This window comes from Zosterops lateralis (assembly GCF_965231275.1).
Source record: "Zosterops lateralis genome assembly, chromosome: 6".
Classification (NCBI taxonomy): Eukaryota; Metazoa; Chordata; class Aves; order Passeriformes; family Zosteropidae; genus Zosterops; species Zosterops lateralis.
The window spans coordinates 36,155,216-36,178,966 of record NC_139761.1 but is presented as its reverse complement, the minus strand read 5'-3'; the positions used below and the strand labels follow the sequence as shown (position 1 = coordinate 36,178,966).

At 41.9% G+C, this 23,751-nt stretch overlaps 1 protein-coding gene across 3 annotated transcripts; it reads right to left on the bottom strand.

Annotated features, from left to right (window-relative positions):
- Positions 1 to 4: 4 nt before the first annotated feature.
- On the bottom strand, positions 5 to 23,501 carry LOC310911087 (dynein axonemal light chain 1-like). Of its 3 annotated transcripts, XM_083864289.1 has the most exons (10): positions 22,876 to 23,501; positions 19,601 to 19,803; positions 18,332 to 18,784; positions 12,581 to 12,619; positions 9,645 to 9,754; positions 8,936 to 8,991; positions 7,348 to 7,403; positions 5,989 to 6,115; positions 5,451 to 5,594; positions 5 to 4,098 (listed from the first exon to the last, which is right to left on the bottom strand). In XM_083864289.1, the coding sequence occupies exons 1-10, from the start codon at positions 23,411 to 23,413 to the stop codon at positions 4,037 to 4,039; spliced, it is 1,788 nt and encodes a 595-aa protein (XP_083720415.1). In that variant the 5' UTR covers positions 23,414 to 23,501; the 3' UTR covers positions 5 to 4,036. The 3 variants fall into 3 exon arrangements, with proteins under 3 accessions (XP_083720415.1, XP_083720414.1, XP_083720413.1); XM_083864288.1 differs by lacking the exons at positions 18,332 to 18,784; positions 19,601 to 19,803; positions 22,876 to 23,501 and adding an exon at positions 15,062 to 15,115; XM_083864287.1 differs by lacking the exons at positions 18,332 to 18,784; positions 19,601 to 19,803; positions 22,876 to 23,501 and adding an exon at positions 13,872 to 13,983.
- Between the last annotated feature and the right edge of the window lie 250 nt (positions 23,502 to 23,751).

Genomic DNA, 23,751 nt, shown 5'->3' with positions numbered 1-23,751 from the left:
TGTCTTAAAAGATTGAAAAATATTTATGTATCAGATGACAACAATCACAATATATCAGCATGTTTAGAGCTTTACATTATTTTCTATTCTAAAATATAGAGGCAATAAGGAACAGCATTTACATGCTTTCATAGTATAAATACATTGCTTCCTGAGCAGCTAGGAAAGTTTAATGAGAAAATTTAGTTTCCAAATACTCTTCACAAGCTGAACTATTTCATTACACATCAGCCAAAGACATTTGTATAAAATAAGGTTATATTATTTTTGAACAAGTTTCACAGAATAACATTTATAAACATAGGCCTAAATAATTTAAACACAGCAAATTTAACAGTTTTTCATGCTACAAAATTACTGTATATGAAAGATTGCCAAAGGGGATGTTAAAAGTGCTCTCTTGCTTGCAAGTTTTTCTAGATGAGCCTACTTCTAGTGTAACCTGAGTCGTCTGCTGGTTCTCAGGTCTCTTGTGTCATTTTTCCATGAGTTGTCAATAATCACTGCGTACATCAATCAGCTCTTTGAAGACCAGTGAGTGTGCCAACAAGCAAGCAAAAAACCTAGTTAGTTCCTACCACTAATTTAATTTTAGGATATTTCTCTAAGGAATAAAGTGGATGATAGTCCTCTGTAACTTCACTGGGAAAAGCAGAATTCCACATGGCTTGCGCATTTTACATGGGTGCTCTTTTCATCCATGAATAATAGTGTATTTACTGCTTCACTAGGTGTGGTGTGATAGGCAACAGCAGAGTGTACTAGTGAAAGCCAGGCCTTCCAGCATCTCACTCTAATGTCCTGTGGGTGCACAGGCCAAGGTGTCACTGTTACCTTATATGTAACATTGTGTAGCACCATCAATATGCAGACCAGCTGTTTTAATTCTACCACCTCTCTCTGTCTTCTACCACATCCAGTGCCTAATTTTAAAGTGCAAATTTAAAAATTTAGGGAAACTTTACTTTGAAGGAGAAGTTTGAGGGGAGGTTGTTTTGTTCTTGAGAGTTATCACGACTTGTTAGGCAAAGCAAGGTAAAGTGAAACTACCAGCTTTGATACAAAGCATCTCCAGACAAACAAAAGCCACAGTCAGTTCTTCTCTTACTGTATTGTTTCAATGAGACTGACACATAGTTTTTATAAGAAGGGTTTTAATTTATATGCTAAGACTGGGTGCTCCCTTCCTTCAGTAATGATTTTTTCCCCTTTTTTGTTGGTATTTATAATGCAGCTCCCAAGGAAGAGAGCTAGAGAATTTGTGCCATTTCATCTGTGGAAAGCGCCAATGTCAGTAGGCCACACAATCCACTCAGCTCTACCACCACCTATAATAGTTTTGGACTGATTCCCACAGGCATAGCCTCTACTGATCACTTACAAGAGCCAAGAACTGCTCTTATCCCTCACAACTTGTCAATGGATGTGTTTCCCTTCAATCATTGCAACATGGTCAGAACACTGAGTCTATTCCGCTCTCGGAAAGCCCTGATATAGCCAAAGTGTAGAGTATTTGCTGTATCTAACATAACCTGCAGAAATGTAAAAACTTGGGTCATATTTAAAGAATCAACCAGCAGGATTACTTAGCATTGGACTGTGCTCGCCACTCCCTTTTCCTGTCACAATTATGTGTGGAGCTAACCCAGCTATAGCACCACTCTTGCAGCTGTGCTGGAAGAGACCAGGTCCACAGCTTCAACCACTTTTCTTTGTGGCCAAGCACTAGGGGAGGAGCACCACGTGATCTATTCTGAAAATATCTCCAAACACAGAGACAAATTTGGCATTTCTGCTTGTTGGGAACGTTCAGAAGGCAACATTGAGTCAGTCAAGCTCTGGCTCACGTGAGCCACACTTTAACTACAGTGGTCAAGGGCACAGCCAATTCCCTGTGGGCCCCCCCAGCAGATGGGGCCGGCAGGTCCTAAGTGTGCCACAGGCTCTGCACTGCCCAGGCACACCCGCCTTGCCAAGAGTGGTTGGCTGCAAGTGAACAGAGTGGCTTGGCATCAAAAGATGTGTGAAATTGCTGCTGACTCTAGACAGTCCTCCATGGTGCTTCTTGGTCAATGTTGCCTTTACTCATGATAAAGCTAGGAGAATACTTCTAAAGAAATAACAAACGAAAATGAAGTTGTCTAAAGCCAGTGAACTAGCTAACGAAGAGAGTAGTTTCTGATAAAGAGAACAGCTGCCTGGAGATAGTTTGTGCTGGGTGGAGAATGTCCAGAGTTCTTGCTGTTGTGCTTTTGACCTTTTAGTAATGGATCCAAATCAAACTCAAGCCTCTTCAGCGAAGGCCAACTTAAATCAGAATGCTTTAGAATTCCCCTAATAATCACAGACTAAGCAGCAATATATTGAAACTAAACGTGATTGTCTTACAATAATTTACTTCACAGTATTCACTTAGAAACTGATTGGAGAGAATTGCCTACTGCAATTATACCTGGAGCTCAAGCTCAGATCAGTACCACTGTTGCCTGGGCAAATTCTACCATTTCATCTCTGAACTTGTCTTCCAAGATTTCACCTCCCACACCTTCATGAACAAAAAAACTAAGAGTGGCATTCTGCCCCCATCCCTTCTATGCCTGGGCTGGAACCAGCAGATACACTTGTTGCCACTTCGATTTAAAAAAAGATGGTGGCACAAATTAGAAGAAAAGCTTGTTAAAAAACCAAAAAGTAACTGCAGAAAAATCCACTCAGGTGACTCCATCTATTCTTCAAAGAGAAGAAGAAAAACCGCACTATTGGCATCCCACAGAGCAAAAAGGTATGTCTTCATCGTTATTTAATGCTTTTCACTAGAAATAGCCACATAAGGAGTCTTTACTGAAACTGGTTACCCTGCAATATAGCACCTTCAGTACTTTTTTCTTCAATACTTATTACCAATGCCCACTTCCCATCTCATCATTTCAATGCATCATCTCATCCCATCCCATCCCATCCCATCTCATCTCATCATCTCATCATCTCATCTCATCTCATTTCATCTCATCTCATTTCATCTCATCTCATATCTCTTGTCTATCTCACTGTCTCCACTAACTATATATACTTTCTCTCACTGCTTATACCTGTGCTTTCACAAAAAATGAGTATCCCCAAAATTAAAATTTTCTGTCCTCAAGCCCAGGTCTTCTGTTTGCTGTTAGTTTCTCTGTTACTATCAGCCTACCTAGTTATAGGGAGATTTGAAGCTGAGAAGGATTATATCCACCAGTGACCCAATCCAAAGTCAGAAACCAACTGTAGGCTAATAGGCCACATATTCCAATCTAAAGCAATTTCTTAGTAAGAGACAAAACCCAAAGTTAGCAGGTATTTTAGTCTTACTGAAACCATGCAAAGAATTCCCACTGCCTCTTAAAAATAAATAAATATATAAGTTAACATGACCTTCCAAGCAATGCAGTAGAGTTCCAATGTGAGAAGCCTATTTCAAGACTTAAGGCCAGGAACAAGCGCTCATCAGACCAGTCAATACTGTTTTGTGCGTATGTCTGCAACTACTGTGCCTGTTTGGCATAACACTTCAAGGAATGAAAAGGCAAACTCACATATTAAAAGTAATGATAAAGTCCCATGACAAAATTAAACACAACAAAGCTTGTCAGGTGTCTCTAAACCATGACACGGTTCTTTCGGCCTCAGAGTTTCCAATTCAATGTTGGCCAGCAGCACCAAATAAGCTAAAACGGTTCTTTATAACCCCAGAGTGAACAATAAGCACCACTATACAGGAATTAAAAATAGCTATGTATTAATTTAAATAAAGATCTCTTGCTAGCCAAACAGCAGGTAAACTCAGCTCCACTAGTCTCTACAAAAGGTGTCATAAGCTTGACAAAAACAGTGTGAGCAATTTTTGGTAACTAACTCTTTGGGTGAGAGACTATAGAGATAAGCTGGTCTTTTAAAAACTGCTCAAAGATTTTCTTCAAAACAAGTATTTTTATAAAAGTTTATGTGCCAAGCTATCTGGAGTTATTTTAATAATTTAATACCCAAGAAAAAAGTGTCATCAGTTTCCTCCTTCTGCTCCTTCTGCTCCTTCTTCCTCTTCTCCTTTAACAACTAAGGTACCTAGGAGGAAAAAAAAAAAGAGGAAAAGAAGAGGAAGACGTAGTTAATTATGATCTGCCTGAAAGCTTATTTATCCTGTTGTAAAGAGTGGAGAGTTGTATTTCCTGCCTGTTTCTAACCAACATCTGCATAACCTCAACTGGTCTTAACTAGAAAAGCCTTCAACTGATGAGCTCCTCTCTTGGATGTTTTTCCGGCTTCTTGGGTAACGGAATAAAAAGGTACTAAATCATGGTCTGTAAAGATCAGCCTCACTTGGTCTTTGGGAGATGCACCAAGTTAGTTCAACTGCTAACAACCAATCAGCACATCACCCTTCTCTTGTGGGGCCCCTGCTTTGTGCTGCCTTTTCCAGAACATATATGCCCAAGTTTTAGTGTGGTTAGTAAGTCTAACCTTATACTACTAAGGGCACTTTTTGCCCACAAATATGTGCCCTATTCCTTTTCTTTTTTTACACTCAAAACTTTCCCTACAACAGCAAATTGAGCACTGCAAGCCATCCTTCCTAGCAGTGCAATTCTCTCATCAGGTTTCCACTTTCTAATTTATTTTTTTTTTAATGCAGTTGATCTGGTTTTAGATAGAATCTGGTAATAGATTTCCCATCCACCACTCCCCATAGTGAAGCTGTCTCCTCTTGTTGACATGCCTCCATTTTTCCCTTCCCTGCTGTTATTCTGACTCTATGTCAGTGTTACCACTCCTGCTCTCCCTTTCATTGCTTTAGTAAACAAGGGGAAATGGAAAACAGCTAACATCTCCATTGACAGGAAGTAACATATTTAAAAATAGATTTCAAAATTATCTAATTTTTAGTCACTAAACGGTTGAATATCTTTTCATACCAGTGTCTTAAATAGGAGAGGACAGCTCACAAATTGAGACTTACTGCAGTCATGGAGGGGGATATTCAGGCATTTAGGAAATTTGCATGCAGTTTTGAAAATTTGCCCTTGCATGGAAAGTGAACCAGAGTGAACCCTGTCTATCTCCATTCTCTCATGTCACCTCTTTTGTTGTTGTAATTCAACTTGGCAGATGAAAGCCTTGTTATCTTATTTAATGCTAAATCCTTCCATTCCCTAATAGATCTTTGATAAAACTACTTGGGTGACTACAGAATAATGCTCAGCTGTAGGCTGCAAGACCACTTGGATTTAACACTCCAAAATCCATCTAACACCATGGCCAGGATGTCAGTAACTACTTCTGAATAACTGTGAAGAGGAGGGAGGAATATTAATTTCACGGGCATACAAATGAATCTCTGAGGTTATGTTTAATTTCCCTGTGGTTGTCTCTATATTAAGCTTTTAACTCACCCCAATTGCCTCATGCCCCAAACTCACCATCCAGCTTTTTCAGCTTGGGTACTCGTTTGGTTGCTTCTTCAATCCAACTGTGTTGATCAGCGGCAAATTTCTCTTGTAGTGGATTGCCTACAAACACCAGCTCCTCTAGCACTGGCAGCTCTGCCAGTCTCACAAACTCTGCTGCAACCACAAAGGTGAAAACAACAATCAGATTGTGGAATATGGAAAGTACATCTGCACCACACATTCCTTTCATACTCAGTGCAAACATAAAGAGCATGGGATACAACAGCAGAGGGACTGCTTGGGCTTTGACTAATGTCAGGTTAAAGAACAGGGATGTGTTTAAAAGAGGTTGGAGAAAGATGATTCAAAGCATGAACTTAACTGGACTTAGAAGTTAAATTTCATATTCTGACTATTTTTACTCTCTTGCATGAGTGGACGTTTAGGGATTTTGCACATGTCTGCAGGCTTGTCAGTTAGAATCAAAGCTCCATGAGTTACTTGGTGACTTAACTCATGCATTCACCATACCACAGAAGTCTCTAAGGAGTGGAGATGCATGGCTTACCCCAGTCTTTCACCAAATTATTTGACATATAAAGAACCTTCAGTTTCTTCATTACACGGATACCCCTCAGTTTCTCAATTAAGTTGTATGAGATCCACAGCTCCTCTAAAGTTTCAGCAACTGCCTCCTGGAAAATGACAGGACTACTCAGGTAAGCAGAAGTACATCTTTCTTATTATTCATACTCTTTCTTCACCTTCTATAGGTCACCTCATGTGAGACAATACTAAGGTATAGTGGTCCTCCTTTCCTTTTAAGCAGATCCCTAATTATTAGGCATGGCAAATGCTCATGGGAATTAAAAGGCAAAGTTATATGTGCATATATTTGTCAGGAGGACAGAAATTGCTATATTAGAATAAAACAAGATGTAGCTGGCTGGAGTAGTTCTTAAGGTAGAGGGACAGAGGAGACAAATCTGCCTACTTGTGCAGTGCAAGCATATGTGAAGAGAATGCAATTCAAGAGCTGCTTTGGAAGGGATGTTATACAGTGTGAGAGCATTATTCATTCTGGTATATTCTGGTATGTTTGTATCTGCTGGCCAGAAATCACATTCATAATTTTCTCAAAAGAGAAGTTTTTTAAAACCAGTCATTACATACTAACTCTGCATTTCACACTTAAGAGATATGTCATCTCTAAAGGTGAGAACAGCTCTGAGGAGAAACAGTACCTCTTGAGAAAGAAAATAATTTATGTATTCATTAAAAAAATATTGATTGAAAAAAGTGTTCTTTTGGCCTGAATTCAAATATAACAAAATTGATCCAATTTTTTTTCTCAACTAATTTTCCCCTACTGGGTAGACTCAGTCCTGCCACCATCAACTCTAAAGCCATACTGCTCCAGGTGCCAGTTAACATAAAAGGGATTGACTCTCAGGAAGTGTGTGTTTAAAGGACTACCAATATTTGTATTAAAGAAGCACAGCCTAAGTATCTTAAGGTATAAAATTCTGCATGCAAAAAGTCTGTAGGAATTATATTTGGGTAAAGCCAGTGGAATTTAAATGGCTTTACAGATGAACAGTAGTTTTCAAATAGAAGTTCTTTCTGATCATCTTTATAAAAAGACAAAGTCTCTCTTTCTAAAATTCTTCTGTGTAGTAAATTAAGGTAGAAAAATTTCCAAACATTAAGAGAATTTGAACCCAAAAAAAGTGAATTATTATCTGAAAATTCAGAAGCAATATGTAAGAGGGAGAACAGATGATAGCAAAAGGAGAATATAACAGGTTAGTGCCTAACCTTTTATTCAATTATTTTTATTGAATTCAGCAAAGACTTGTATGAACACAGGGGAATTACCTCATATTCTATTTTGTTTGTGAAGAATTGATACTAAAAAAGCACATACCAATCCGTTCAAATTCTTTATGTTATTTCTTCCCAACGACAGAATCCTCAATTTTTCTATAATAAATAAATTTAAAAAAAATCTTGTTAATAAATAGAGTTTTTTTGTTGTTTGTTTTTTTTTAAATAAGAAGATGCTGTAAGTCAGGTAAAATGCCATATTCTGCTTACAAACTGCACTCTGAACAGGCTGCCTTTAGAAAGAATGACCTAACAGAAACAAAACCTCCTGACCTAAACAGATCAGCAGGAATTGGTGCAGGGGAAAGCTCAGAAATACTCATGAATACAAAGCTGCTCACATGTAGATTACCTAGGTGAAATTCAGTTTTGATAAATACTGAACAAAAATTATTATTTCACCTTGCACCTGAACTCTAACTGCTAACTTGCTTCTTTTGATCTTACATAATTAATATCCCTTCTTCTCCAGACAAAAGTGGTTCTGATCTTATTTCGAGGCAGCAGATTTGGTTTCTATACTAGAGGCAGCATATAAAGCTGCCTTACAGATGCTTGATGAGAGACATTCAACTTAGTTCTAGTTTGTCTGGCTTTAGCATCAAATACTTGGCATAGACTGGATGTTTTGAATCTACATTAATACAAATATTTAAGATGTTTTAAAGGCTTTTAATGTTTTATCCTACTAAAAAATGTCATTGGTTTCACTTCTATGTGTAACTGCCTAATTATTTTTTCTCATTATAGTTACTGACTTGAAGTATTACAGAACAGTTATTTGGAAAGACTACTGGAATATTTTTCCCTGACTAGCATTTTCAAATCTTTTGAAGTCTGAAATTATTGTGAAAAGAAATAAGTTCATCAAGCTGTTTGACAGATTTCTTGGTGTGCAGCAGGAAAGGATGAGATTCCAGGTTCTTTATCTGTCCAGTTGGCATTTTATTAGGAACAGAAAAGCTTGGAAGCTTCACTTCAAAACCTAGAGCTCTTTGCCAGCCTCATGCCACAGTCAGAGTCTTGAGGACAGATCATTAAGGCTTCTCTTCCAAAGTCAGTAATCCAAGAGTTTTGAAGACAGCTGTCCAAGAAAGAGAAACTCAACTTCTAGACAGGGTGGGATCAATTTATAAAGTATGAACAAAATGAAACCAAGTATATCCAATCCTCTGCAAAGTGAAATGACATTTTTCCATCCAGGTCTACAACACTCCAACCTCACTGCAACCAAGAATGCATTTGCAGAGTTGTTGAACTGCAGACTGCCTCCATCAGTGGAAAATGGTCATGACATCACTCTAGAACTGATTAGGTGTTGAGTAGCACAGCAAGGCCCATGAGAGGGTACTGAAGTGCTTACTGAATGGAATTTTTTGATTGTTGCACTGTGAGACAGCTGTCAAGGCTAGTGCAGGGATACCTGCTGCAATACACCACTGCTGCTCAGCATGCATTCTCCAGTAAGACTGGCCCTTTTAAAAGTCACTTGTAATGTTCTACAAGGAGGAAATCAAAAAGGATAATAACAGGTATAAATAAAGCATGACACATGTAACAAATGATGGCACATATCCTAATCAGGCAACTAGAAAACAAACACAATGGACAGCTGGCTTGTCACTTACTTAGGTTGTTCAAGTTGGCAATTCTATCAATGCAGTTTGTAGACAGCGACAGTTTCCTTTAAAAGCAAGAATAATCAATGCAAGTATATAAGGGATCACTACATTGGAAGAGTTCCATGTCCCAACACCACTGCATTAGAAAAAATTATATGTTCTTGTCTCATTAGATGGTAAACTAACTGGATGTGTAAACAGACTCAAAATATCCTCAAACCATTAAGATTTCTTCAATTTTATCTAGCTTTTGGGAAAGTACCATGAGTTACTTACATGACATACTGGATTATCTTTTGATGCCTAGCCTTATCAAATCCATGGATGTTTATTTCTAAAAATACTATAATCTCTGTCTGAAAGTCCTGATCAAATCACCTCTTTTTTCATGAATTTTGGAGTGGATCATACATTTGCCATTTAGCTGATAGACTCCAAATACAGATCTGTAATTATATACTGATAAACAATATATGATTTTTCTGGGGACAAATATCGATACAGAATCTACTCTACCACCCTCTGAGTTAAGTTACAGAGGTCTTTGAATTAAAAAGGGCAACTGTGTGCAGAAAGAGAAGCTCAGTTAAGAAAAAAGGAAGAGAAAGTTGCTGCTTTGATGGCCACACTTAAACATATTTGCAGTGGACAGCAGAAAAACTGAAATGAAGAGAGGAGAATATTTTGTTTCCAACACGTTTTTCATTGAACTTACTCGCAGTTAACAAGAGCAGAGAGAGCACCATCCATTTTTTCCACAGGAGGAACCTGCCCATACAGTTTCACTTCCTTTGCCTCTGAAGCCTTCTGGCCACTTTTCTCTTCCTAAAGAAAAGAGAAGGTGAGGAAGAGACTCACTGCTACACACCATTACCAGAAACTACTCTACTAAAATAATTACTCTAAAAGTGATTACTATGGAAGTAATTCCAATATACTACTGGAAAGAAAAAGCATTTTGAGTACTGTTACCAAGATTCCTGCTGATGTAGCATAGAAAGGGTAAGGCTAGCTTATTTTCAAGATAACAAAATAACTTCCATTACATATGCTGTTTTTTAAAACTTGAGTAACACTTGAAAGAATGGAGAATAGATGGAAGGCTAAAATTCTGAATTAAGGTATTTCCATGGAGACTGACATACCAGAAACCTCAGCAAGGGCCAATCTACAGAAGAAGCAGATTTAAAGTTCTGACAGAAAAGTCTCCTTCCCACTTCACCCAGAAATCTCAGAACTCATGCCTGGCTCACAACACAAACTAAACACGGGGGAGTGTGTTTTGGGGGAGAACCTCAACAGATTCACAGTGATAAGAATCTTAAAAAAAAATAATAATAATAAAAAAATCTAATTAGCCATTAAGAAAGAGTGGGGGAAGATGTCACACTTTAGAGAGTACAGCAAAAGACAGATTTCCTATTTACAACCTAGGCTGATAATTCAGAGCCTTGGGAAAATGAACGTAACTTCAGCATTTAGGTTTATGAAAAAATGTGGTCTATTAAAGCTTTTAAAATTCTGAAGTGATGGCAATTATTGACTAAACACTTGGAACAAGTATCTATTTAGAGAGTAGCAGCAGTTTTGACAGCTGCCTCCCTGACAGCACAAAGGGAGCATTTTGTCAGTTCACTCAGTGTTTAGTGCAAGGACTGGAGGTCCATTAATAAAGGAGAAATCTTGGCACTTTCAAAACAAGGACTCTTGTTTTCTCCTCCATTTCATGCATCTACTGAAAAGAGAGATAGCTGAGTGTGCCCCAGTTTATTTGGCTACTTTGTAATTAAATTAATCATATCCCATAAGTCTTTCAGTATCCCACAGCAGAACATCAGGTTTTGATAACATTATTTTTCCTCTTATGCACCCAAAATACTTCAGGAAACTTAATATAATAATAATAAGTTAAAAATCATGTTGTCTTGTACACTTATTAATATTCCAGTTTCTATCCAAATTCAGTGTGACAGTATTTTTAACTCAAAATTAGTGATTTAGCAAATAAGCACATCAGATGTTTTCCTGGAATATGGTGATACACGTTCAAACAAAATAACTATATCAATGTGAAACTTCCATTTTCTTTTCTAAGAACAGTACTCTATGTATTTGTATTTACACTCAGTTTGTAATCTATCAGTTTTAATAGCAACAAATAAAAATACATTTTTTCTTAAAAACGTGAAAGGGAAGGAGCTTCCAACACAGACTGGGCTAGTTGTGAGCACCTGCAGGAAGAAAATTCATCCTGATTGCCAAGTACTTCTGTAAGCAGCTGCACAACCACAATATGCCACAGAGAACGTTTAGGTAGAGCAGAGGTGTTTTTTTAAGAACAGGTTACATGTTTGCCAAGTTGAAGCTGCTCTGATTTCAAGTTGCTTTGATTTAACTAATGTCACCCTGACTGTAGGGCACAGGTAAACCCTTATGCCAAAGGGAAGAAAAGCATTTGGAATGCAACACAACACCAAATGCAACTGTACAAATCACATGGACCCAGATTAGGAAGAGTAAAAGGAAGGTTTAGACCCACCTCAAATAACTTGAACTGAAAATCAAATTCAGCACTTTATGCCTAATTTTAATGGAAACTCACTGACACAGGGTGAACCTGTCTAAGACACATGTGACAGAGGAGCAAATGAAAAATAAATCTGGAAACATGGAGCTGAAGTTCTGGAAGGCAGAAAGAGTGAGGGAGGAAAAGCAAACTTTTTTAATACACAGTTCATACCTCTACTAATGCTAATGCCTGGGAGTTGTTGCATTCTAGTTCTTACTAGGAGAGCAGGAGTGATGTTTGTGGACTTACCAACATAACTGGAAAAGCCCTGAAATACTGAAGGTACTAAACAATGATAAAACTCAAAATTGAAGTAATTTTCAGTTTCAGGCTAGTACCTTGAGCTTCTGGCTTTAAAGAGTACCTGTCCATGCTGTCACATCACCAAAACATGTATAAATCCTTGCTCTAGCAGCTGACCAGAATTAGCAGGGTGGTGTATGTACACCCAACAGCACATCTGTGCCTTCTAAAATTCAGAGACTCAGTGAACCTGACCCTAGAGGATCCTACATCATCATTTGAAATTACATCTGCATCCTTGCCAACACACAGCTTTCTGGAAGGCCAGGTCAGCCACCACCAGACAAATGAGTTTCTGTATTGACAGAATACTTTAAGAAGAAAGAAAACAAGAAACTCATTCTGAGTTAAGCTTTGCACAATATGAGGGACCATCTGTCAAAAGACATGTAGCAGTTTCACTGCACTCAGTACAATGAGAATTTCATACTTGTTTATTCTGTGGGAAGGACTGCACTTGGGTAAAGTGAACAGGGCATAATTCAAACATAATACATCCCAAACTTTAAATCTCTTTGTGGCTTCAAGCCAATGCATATTCAGCAGAACAAGGCAGGAGACCAAAACAGACTGATCTTTACCAGTTGTATCAATTTAACAGGAACATACCGACCATCCAAAGGAATGTACTATATAACAACAACAGCAATCATTATTTTACTTTGTAAAACTTCTTAAAGCAGATGTTTCAAGCAAACATATTTCTTACCATGCTTGAAAAAGAAAATTAGCTGAATACAGTCAAATCCCATGGAGCTAGAAACTGTTCTAATACTTACCCATTTGGCTAGAGCTTCCTTGATGGTCGTTGCTTTTGCCTGGAAGTGAAAGAAACTTAAGTGAATATTCATAGAAATTTTTAAGTGGCTTGTTCACTGCAAATCTGTTCCCTCTCCCTTCCCTCTTCCTATCCTGCTTGTTTGCTTGTTTTCTACCACTCTCCTGTATTATCTTAGATCAGCCAAGTCAAAGAAGTTGGAATGTCCCAGTGTCATCTAGTTTTGTTTTCCGGGGTATTTTGCTACATTTTCTGAAGCAAACAATGGGCTTAATGTGGGGACATTATCTTCCTGATCTTGCTCTCTGCCCCATGGCACACTGCTTATTGGCTTTTATGGTGCAATTCAATTAAAAGGCATAAGAAGTTACTGCATTGAAAATTGTGGTCTAATGCTCTTAAACCCTCACACTTTCTATTGTGCATTAGCAACTTCCTGTCTGAAAGCAAGTCTGTGACCAGAAAATGATACAGCCTCCTAAAATTCACTGAAGAAAATGAGGTACATCTTGCCAAAACTCAAGAGCAATCTGGATTATATATATTTGGGGTTTCTTTCCAATCGTTTTGCATTGAGTTACACCATGCAATGTGAAAACACATATTACTCAGTTTGGAAAAACCTGAAAGCTGCTTTTTAAGGCTTTTTCAGGACTGACCCACTGACCAACTTTCTGTTATCACTAACTCTTACTTTTCCACCTCACATCAGAGTCTCAGTGAAACCACATAAAGATATCCAAAACAGTAGTATATAAACAACATGTTTAATGCTTCTCTAAACATCAAACATATTCCAAGATGTCTTTTGGATTAAAAAGGTTTCAGAGATCAGTCTTTTACAAACAGTAAAAGATCAACAGCCTTCTTTCTAGAAATAGAGGAGGACTCTAGTTTTGGCAACTCTGTTGCTCTTAAGCATATCAGGATGTGGATAAAAGCAGCCTTGCAGGTAATCAGATATATAACCCCCTTACACTGTAAAAGTTAAAAACAACAAACTCACTTCCCCCAGAAATCTTACAGGCAGCCACCTCAGTCACAGAGCTTTAGTGCTGGGTACTTTACTCTGGACCACAGGAAACTCTGGTTCCATCAGGAAAAGGCAACAGCCACCAAACACCCAGCACCAGCCCAAGAGCCTGAGCACGCATCTCAAACACCAACATGCACCTCCATTTAGACATCCCCAGATGTTCCAGCTGTTTCTGCCCACTGACAGGCATTCATTTCAATCTGCTCTATACCAAGTGATAGCTGGCTCTAAGCCCCATTGGAGATGACCTGCAAACTTGAGCCACAGCAGAGGCTTCCCAGTGTCTGCCAGAAATGAACATCTGCATCATCTCCTCTGGTTCAGAAGATCACATCCATAAGTTCCCACTACAACAGCCTCATTCAAGCCAATTAACAGCTACCAGTGTGCAGGCAAAAACAGCTGGCTTCCAGTTAGTTGGGTTTTTTGGGCAGAAACTTCATTGCCTTTTTCATAATTACGGCAGCCGATCACCACAGCACTTGGGTACATGATCTCGGTCACTTCTGTCGAAGGCAGAAATGCATTTATAAGACAGTGGCTGCTGCTGTTTCAAAGTCATGCCTGGAAAGTGTTGGGACTTTAAAGCTACTGATCTATGTGAGCACAAGGAGCAGCTTCTTTCCTGACCTCTGTTGGCTTATCTCTGCCGATTTGATGACAGCATGGACATCAGCACAGCAGGTTATCTGCAGAGCACATATCAGAGACTTTGTTTTCTGTAGGTAACTCAGAGTATCTTCTGCCACAGGAGGTTACTTAAGGGAAACTTCCTCCAAGAAGCTGATCTGCAGGGTTCTTCTGAACAATTTTCTACAGGTATTTAGACTAAAGAAAGTCATAATACTTAAAATATTCAAACTGCCAAGTGACCAGTGGTCACCCTGAAGAGTCACCCTCAACATGGCAGGAACAAGAAACAGAATCTCTGAAGGGGAAAAATAACCACACCTGTACTAGAAATAACAAAAGATGTATTTCCTCCTCCCCCCCCAAAAAAAAACCATGGCAGTTGGACACATAGTATTTACAAAATTTAGACCGCCAGGAAAAAGCAAAACAGCGACACTTCGCCTTTATTTGCAGACGTTTTATTTGTATTTTAAACAGAAGAAATCGGAATTGCACAGCAAGAGGTACCAAGCTAATCGCTGTAGTGATGGGCGATGCCGCCGACGCCTTAAAACCACAAACACTAACTGCGGTTTGTGAGTTGGCTCATCCCGTTTGCTCGCTTATCTCCGAACCCCCTTTCCCCAGGCAGAGCCGCAGGCCCCCGTGCCCGCCTCAGCCGCCGCCCCGAGCCCCGCCGTGCCCCCGCACGGCTCTGCCCCCCCCCGGGCTGCTCGGAGGGGCTGGGCCCGCGGAGGGCTCCGTGCCCCCCTCACCGCCACCGCCGGCCGGGCCCGGGGGCCGCCCCTCACCGCCGGCCCGGCCCGGACTCACCATGGCGCCGTGGAAACGCCAACGCTCCGGTTGCTACGGGCGCGGGAACGCCCCGCCCGGAACTCGCGCGGCGGCCGCGGCGCCTGCTGGGACCGGCGGGGCCCGGGGAGCCCAGAGGGGCCTCGGGGAGCCCAGCGGGGCCTTGGGGAGCTCAGCGGGGCCTTGGGGAGCCCAGAGGGGCCTCGGGGAGCCCAGCGGGGCCTTGGGGAGCCCCAGCGGCAGCTGAGAGCGGCCCCAGCTGTGGCCGGTGCGGCTCATTCAGCCCCCCGAGCGCTCTGTGGCGGGCTCCGGGCTCCGCAGTTCAAGAGGGGAGTGGAGAGCCATGAAGGTGATGAGGGGCCTGGAGCCTCGCTCTTGTGAGGAGGGAGGGACCTGCGGGACCTGTTTCATCTATAGGTGAGGAGAGCTCATCAGGAGATACAAACATCTCAAAGGTGGATGCCGAGAGGATGGTGCCAGGCTCTTTCCAGGGGTGCCCAGTGACAGGACAAGGAGAAACGGCCTGAAGCTGAAACACGAGGAGTTCCGCCTCAACGCGAGGAAGAAGCTCTTTGTGCTGAGGGTGGCAGAGCACTGGAATAGGCTGCCCAGGGAGGCCATGGAGTCTCCCTCTGGAGACAATCCAAATCCACCTGGACACATCCCTGTTTAACTTGTTCTAGGTGGCCCTGCCTTAGCAGGAGAATTGGACTAGGTGATCTCCAAAGTCTCTTCCAATCCCAACAATTCTGTGAATGTACACCAATGAAAATAACGTGGCTGTAATTAAGGCCATTATCAGGCACCCAGTTTAATGTCCACTTCAGGAAACAGCTACACATTCTGCACAATGTGCCTGAAATGCATCTTGGGTCCCCAGGCAGCACTGTAAATATACAAAATGCTAGTGCAAAAGTTGTCTGGTTTTCAACAGGTCCTTCTATTAATTATTTTGTCAGGAAGCCCTGACTCATTCACAAATTAAAAAAAAAAAAAAAAAAAAGGCGGCTCTTCACAGTGCAGTTACATTGTTTTTATTTTTCTTCCTTTAAAAACAAAGTATCACTCACTTTTCCAAACCTAACATCAAACTCTTACACATGGTTGTTTTTAATAAAGGAAGTGTTGAAATGTTTTATTTCTCTTTCAAATTGCATCTATCACAAAATCTAACACTGAATTATTTTAAAAGCTTGTGCTTTAGAAATCAAGTCTGAGCACTCATTTTTTTTTATTTTATTTTTATTTTTTTAATTTACAACTTAACATTTACTTCCTGAACCTCCAGATTGCAATCTTGCATAGCAATGCATATGCTGAGGTAGGACTGCAGTGTGGAGTTACAGGTATTGGCACTGGGAGAGTGACAGAACAGGGATAGGGGAGGTGCTGCTCTTGCACAATTAATAACAGCTCCAGCTACTGAAGAGACACAGGATGAGCCAGGACCCTTCACACAATAGACAACCCTTTCTCCTACAGTTGCCACTTGAAATGAGTTTGGAAAAAAGGCAGGGTGACAGGTCTGGGTGACACCAAGGAGCACACTGCAGCAGGCTCTGGTCCTGGACTTCTGGGGCTGCTCGTGCTAGCAGAGGTTCAAGCACCAGGTATGACTTGGCAAAAGCTTATTCAGCTGGCGAGGGAGTTTAGAGACCAGGCATGAAGAAATCTTGTGTGGACTTAGCAGGATGGAGGTTCTCTTGTAAAGAATGGATGGATAGATAAATTGTTTAGTTGGTGTTGATTGTGTGTGAAGACCATGTGATTTTAATCAAATGATAAGGAAAAATAAGAGTTGCAGAAAGCTATTGAGACTGAGCAGCAGCATAATGACAGTTAACTGGAGAGAGATCCCTGAGAGCAAGGCAAAACTGAGTAACACTAATGAAAGATTTGTATCTTCCTGGGCAGCTCTCAATGTGGTCTGACAAAATTACTTAGTAAGGAGAAATTTTGTTGATAGAGGCCCTCCTTAAACAGGCCTTTAGCACTGGCACCATTTCAGCAAGATCCTCTTGAGAGATCAACTCATTTGGGAAGAAGTTGGTTTTTTATACCTGAATGGTGGGGAAAAGAAAGACACTACCCAAAAATGTACTTGTATTTAAAATATCTATATCTATATATATCTATAGATATATATAGATATCTCAGGCAGTCATGGAAAAGCTCTCCTAGATTTGGCTTTGAGTGCTTTTTTTTGGAGGGCATTGTAGTTTGTATGATTCTGAGTTAACCACCACCATAAGGTTAACAGCTTTTTACAGTCAGTTTAAATCTACAGGCTAGGTTTTCTGTCTCCCAGCTCTGCTTCCTCCCTAAGAACAGCTGTCAGCATCTCTTGACATCGTTACTAAAGAGTTCCACAAGTAATTAATCCCTAACTTAATGGCTGTATTTAGACATGCTCTAACCTATCCAACAGAATCTTAATACCCTGAGTGTTAAACACCAATCCAAGACATTACAGGAACAGACATGCCCAATACAAGACAGTGCTAGTACTGCCATTCTCCTTGGATGACAAGGAAAAGTACTCTTCATTTTCCCATTCAGCACATAGTTCTTTTTGGAAAGAAACAGACTGTGTCACCAGAAGACCACAATGGTAAGTATACAAGCCTCATTTCAAGTAGGTATCTCCAGCTTTGTGTAAATGGAAAACATTCCTGAAGTGTTATGGCTGTAAATAAAAGAATTCTGGGGTAAGGTAGCTTAGGACTCAAAGCCAGAGTCACTCATTATTTGGATGTCTATGTTTGTCCTCCGTCATTGCTGAGGTGTGATCCTGTCTGTCACTGCTGAGGGTGCAGGCTGCCTGTTAACATTCTCTGACGTGTAAATACTGCGAGCAAGGAAGTACCTACTACTCTCTTCAGGTACTTGTTTCTTCATATCATGACCACTTTGAGCTGTCAAATTTGTACCATAGTGCAGCCTGCTTGTTGTTTCACATCTCCTCTATTTACTGAGTTAAATTAACTTAGGGTGCTCTAAATAAATCCCCTTCTTTTTAGATTTGTAGTTGTAACTAAGTAGTCATTTGGTTATTTACATATTTCAAGGCTTGTCTCAGTCAATCCCTTCAATTCACCAGTCATCACCAGTTATTTTGGTGGCTCAAGTTCAGTCCTTGCAGATCTGCAACAGCATGTACTTAGGTGTTCATCCCAAATGTAAGTGCAGAAACTCCTGAATCTTTCCCCAGGAGTGTTCCTGTGCATGGGCATGTGCTTTGCTCTCTCCGCCCCCCAGAACAGGCACCCCCAAAACACGATCCAGAGCTACCTGACAGAAAGGAGTAGAAGGAGGATCAATTCGGTGCCCTGCTCCTGGATAACTCAAGAGTTCAAAGTTCTCTTTCCCATGCTGGCGTAGACGCCTGATTGCCAGCTCAGCATATAAGGAGCTCTTCCACATCCGATCATCTTCCCCTACCACTAAGAGAAAGTGACCTTCTGCTTTTTCAATGGGGATCACACTAGCAGAATTAGCAGGATCCGTTGGGTCATCCAGAGCTTCAAAAATGTCAAATACACCAGAGTCAGAGACACTGACTTTCTTCATATCAAAACGCAGCCCGGGCAGAGTCATCTCACCATAATGGAGATCTGCAACTGTGTTTGAGCTACAGCCGGAGATTGAGACAGCAGCCACTACTTCTGGCAAGAAGGTGATCATGGAGAGTGCTAATTCTGCCCCTTTCCCAGTGCCAATCACTCCAACTCCTGGTCCTTTCACCTTCAGATAAGGTAGGGGTGGAGAAGAGAGGAAGAAAGGAATAAAGGAAGCATACATTATAATGCAATTAGCCACTAATTGACTTCAGAGTTGCTTTATTTAAAAAAAAAAAAAAAAGGTTAGGTTAATTATTGATGTAACCTGTTGGAAAGTGAGAGTCTGGACCCAGGCTCCTCCTGTTCACAGTCTTACTTTTCAGAGACACCAAGAGAGATCAAACCCCACAAAAAAATGTAGACAGGCACAAGGCATACCTGATCCTTACCTGGTCCCTACTGCATATGTCAATGCAAATTTTTTCTCATTTTCCTAAAAAAGGTAACAGGAAATTCAAGCACAGTCTACTGTTTCATATGTCTCAGGAAAATAAAGTAACTTACAAATTACATCTAAAGGATAAGTAGCATTTGTCTTGTCTTTGTCTAGCCTGGAAAGTAAAACTGAAAGCAACATCCCACATCACTAAATTCATTCTTTCAATTACTATTGAGCAGTATCGTATCATCCTCTCTTAAAACTAATTGCTTTCATGTAAGAAAACCCCCAAACAAACCCAACATTTTTATCACCACTGGTCCTGCTTGGAGGACACTCCAGCATTCACTATCCTACTGATCAGCAATCTTTTAGCTCCAGCATGAATTAACCAGACACTTTGTGCTGGAAGAAATTCACTCTCCTCAGTCATATGCATAAGCCAGTATTAGGCCTAAGTTTGCCAGCAGAAACTGATACTCAAATATAAAAAAACCCACCACCACTCAGGCATAACTGCTAAATCCTCTGTAGTCCCAAGAGATCTCTCATTGCACTTACCTTTGGGTGACGCTGCAGGAACCTTGCTGCCTCCTCAAAGTACTCAAGTCTTAATTCTTTCATGACCCTAGGAAGATCTTCAAAGTCAAAATATGGCAGAGAAAGAGCAGCAAAACCACGGGTAGCCAGGAGACTGGATCTAAATTCAATCAAGCCTCCTTCATCACCATACATGTCAATCACTCCTGGAAAGGGACCATCCCCTATATTAAAGAGAAGAGATACAGAAGAAAAGTTATCAAACAGGACACAAAAAACTATCTGGTTGTGAGTCTGAGAGATTTTAGCCTGCTAGCAGCTGCTAACTTTTCCCAAGGAAAAATTTCTCAAGAAAGTTTCTTCTCAAAACAATCTTGGCAACCAACTATCTTTTCTCAAAGCAATCTTTCTGCAAGCGGTGTTTTGCTGTTTCTCTAGTTTAACCAATGGGATTAGAGAGGTGTCATTCCTATTCACCAATCATGTTAAGTCTGTATCAGAACACCTTATAAAAGGTAGTAAGAATTAGAAAATGAACCCTTCTTTTTCTACCCTCTTTGCCTTCTGAAATACTTGCAGTCTTTCTTTTGTGTCCTACAGCGACAATCTGGTGAAGAGTGAACTCCAAAATACAGAATGCTTAAGACATTTGCTATTAATAGTCATTATTTTTTCATTTGCCCAGCAGAGATTTAAGAGAACCAGTGCTGGATTCCACTTTGGCTATTTCAAACTAAGAACAGGTCCAGGTCCTTACACTCCTGTAAAAATATATGAAGTTATAGGTTTTGTTTAAAAAAAAAAAATCCAACCAACCCACAACTGTTCTAAATGTATTTTTCCATGTTTTTACCTCCTACTCTCACACCAATCATTCACCAAGTCAGCTATTTTCCCACAAAGTCACATCTTAATTAGCGAACTGCAAGCTCATGAGTAATGAAGCAAGAGCACTGAGGCCTTGAAATACATTCTACAAAACTTATGTAAACTCTGGAATAAACTGCATTGAGCAAAGCCCAGCAAAGATAAACCCATTGTTAAAATCAACTGGACTTACTAGCCCTATCTCAACATCAGCACTGTAAGACTTGGCAGGAGAACTGCTCCTGCAGAGGTGACAAGAAGGAAGGCAGAATTGAGAGCTGGACGGGTGGAGTTGTGTGTGCACGGCTGATGTACAAAAAAACGTGCACATACATGTGTCCAATCTGTCCCACCAAACTACAGAAATAATCTGAACCACAATTTTAACCAGCTGTGCTTTTGCAGCCAAGGTCATGTTCTAACATGTCTGTACGCCAAGCCAGGAGATCTTAGGTTAAAAGACTAAAGATGCTACTTAGTGGAGCTTTAAAGACCCCAAGCAATTTTTTTTCTCTTTTTTATCCCCTGGGCACCAGATGTCTGATGTGCCCTGATCCAGCTCACAACAACCATCTCAGCAGAAAGAGGACACACTTGTTTCAAGAGTATGTTAACTCTCTGGCACCACCTGTACATGCTAAAGAAAAGGTCTCTGGCATTTCAACACACTTGAGCAAAGGAAGTTTTGTATAAGACATGCTAAATGGTGGAAACCACCCAAATTAAAGCATTTAGATTTCAAATAGGGACTGAAACACGATTTTGGTTTCTTACTCATTCAGTTCTGATCTTTTTCTCACTGAAGTTCAATATTCTACTTGAGAGAAAATATGTTGAGATAAATTTATTATAATGCTATGATCAGCAGTAACCTTCAGCTAGCAGCAGCCAACCTAGATGGCAAGAAAATATGTATTCAATCATCACTCCTACTTGAAAAGCTTTCTAGCAGGAGCATGTAATCAGAACATAGTCATAGGTGAATGTGTTTCTCCCTCATGAAGACACCCTTTATAACTTGCACAAGGATCCTGGACTGCCTCTCTGAGTGCCTGCACATGCCAAATTATATGGTTGCTACAGAGCTCACTAAAAAGCAGGATAAATTTGGCTAGACAAATTTACCAACATTTAAAAACAAACAAACAAACCTTCACATCTGTAATTCTTATGCCTGAACTGAGAAATCACTTTTATATTAAAATAACATAAGCCCACTTATCTTCTCTCACTTTTACTAAGAATGGTTTACATTTAAGATTGTTATCTTAAAAATATTAACTTTTTGTTTTGTCCCTGGAGCAAAGAAGGGTATGGTCATAATGCTGTAACTGGATCCTCCATCATGAGGGATGGCAATACCATTTAAGCAATGATTCCAAACTGTTCCACACCATTACGGTGCCAGACTTTCTAAAGGGGAAAATGCAGTTGCATCTTGCAGATTTCTGGATTCCCACTGAGCTCAGCAGAAACCAAACTCATCCTCTAAGGCAGGATAGATAGATCAAAACAATGTCTCAGAGATGGAAAATCCAGCATGCTGACTAAACATCGGAAATTCAAAGTTCAATCTCGGTTGTTTTTTTCCTCAGTGGACTTTGGATCTGTATCTAAATGGATAAAAAAACCATTGGTTTGGAATGGAAATACTTAAATACTTAATAACTGTAGTGATACTTACAGGAGTCGCTGAACCAAGGAGTTTTAAATTAGAGGTAATGGGGAGGGCAGTTCCAGTAGCCACAGCACACAAGAAGTTTAACTGATAGCTCAAGTGCACAAACACAATCACTGGTGTCAGGTTTCATTTTCCAACAGCACTCACAGACCATCAGAATATCACACCTCATAAAGCACAACCATACGCAGAACAGGCAGAACTCGCTCATAAATCCCTTTTGTTTTCATACCGCAAAAGTAACCCAACTAACTAACTGCAGTAACTCCGTAGGAACTGAGGTGAGACACGTATTTTCTAGAATCTCGTCTGCTTCTCTGCCTCCTAGCTTGTGTTCCACAGGGAAGAAAAACACCTTTTTAATTCAGTTAAAACCCTTGGGACACTCAGCACAGGCTCGCACAATGAAGCGCACCAGCTTTTCTGGATGTTAGATAGATTCTGGTACTCCAGATACAAAGCAAACCTCCTGCAGAGCCCCAGGCCGAGCACAGCGATGGAGGAAAGGCTACAATCCCTCCTTTAGCCGCCTCCCCGGGCCCGCCCCGCTCGGTGCCGGGCCAGGCGGGGTAGCCGTGCTCAAGCCGGGCTCTGTCGCGACAGGCACTGGGGGTATCCCCTGGAGATTCAGATATCTGCAGAGCGGCGTGCGGCTCTAGGGAATGCGGGGTTATCCGCAGGGGGGTATTTCACGGGACTTTCCCTGCTCTGGTCAGGGAGGGGCGAAGGTCTGGGGCCGGGCACTCACCCGGCGGCAGGAAAAGGGAGCCCCTTACGACTCCTTCCTTCAGCCGGATCCTCCGCACGCCGGGGGCCGTGAACAGCCTCTGCACCTCGGCCTTGGCCACCAGGGGCCCGGGCATGGTGCCGGGCGGGCTGTGGCCCTGGTGCACCAGCACCTCCACCTTCATCGGGGCGCCGGTGCCGCGGGGCAGGAGCCGCTGGTACGGCTTCTCCATGCCGGCGGGGGCCAGGCTCCAGAAGAGCCCCATGGGCTCCACGCCGGTGTAGTCCCCGCCGTGGGAGGCGTCCGTGCCCAGGTGCAGCTCCCCGCGGCCGTCCGCCCGGTAGTGCGCGCACGACTGGAAGAGGCAGCCGCGCTCATCGGCCGCCACGGCCCGCAGGGTCACCGCCTGCCCCGGGCTCAGCCCCGCCACTCGCGTCTCGACCCGCTCGTCCGCCGGGCCGGCGGCGGGGGACACGGCCAGGCTGGCAGCCCGCCGGGCCGGGGGGGCGCGCAGCAGGGCCCGGCCCGGGGCGGCGGCGGCGGCCAGCGCTCTCCACATGGCAATGGCAATGGCAATGGCAGCGGCGGCGGGTGCGCGGCGCGGCCTCCCCCCCGCAATATCGGCCCCGCGGCCGCCGCCCCCTCGGGCCGCCCCAATGGAGAGCGCAGCCCCTCCCCGCCCCCCGGGCCCGGACAGCCGCCAGCCCCGGGCCCTCCCGCCTCCCTCAAACCGCCCAACCGACTGGAGAGCAGCGAGCCGTGGCAGCGGTTAAAGTTTCACTTTAATGCCTCACAAGCGCAGTGGGTGCAACACTCGCAAACGGGCCTGACGCGCGGGCAGCAGCAGAGGCCGGACACGGGCTGCGGGCCCTGGCGAGTACAGCGTGTTCGGACACA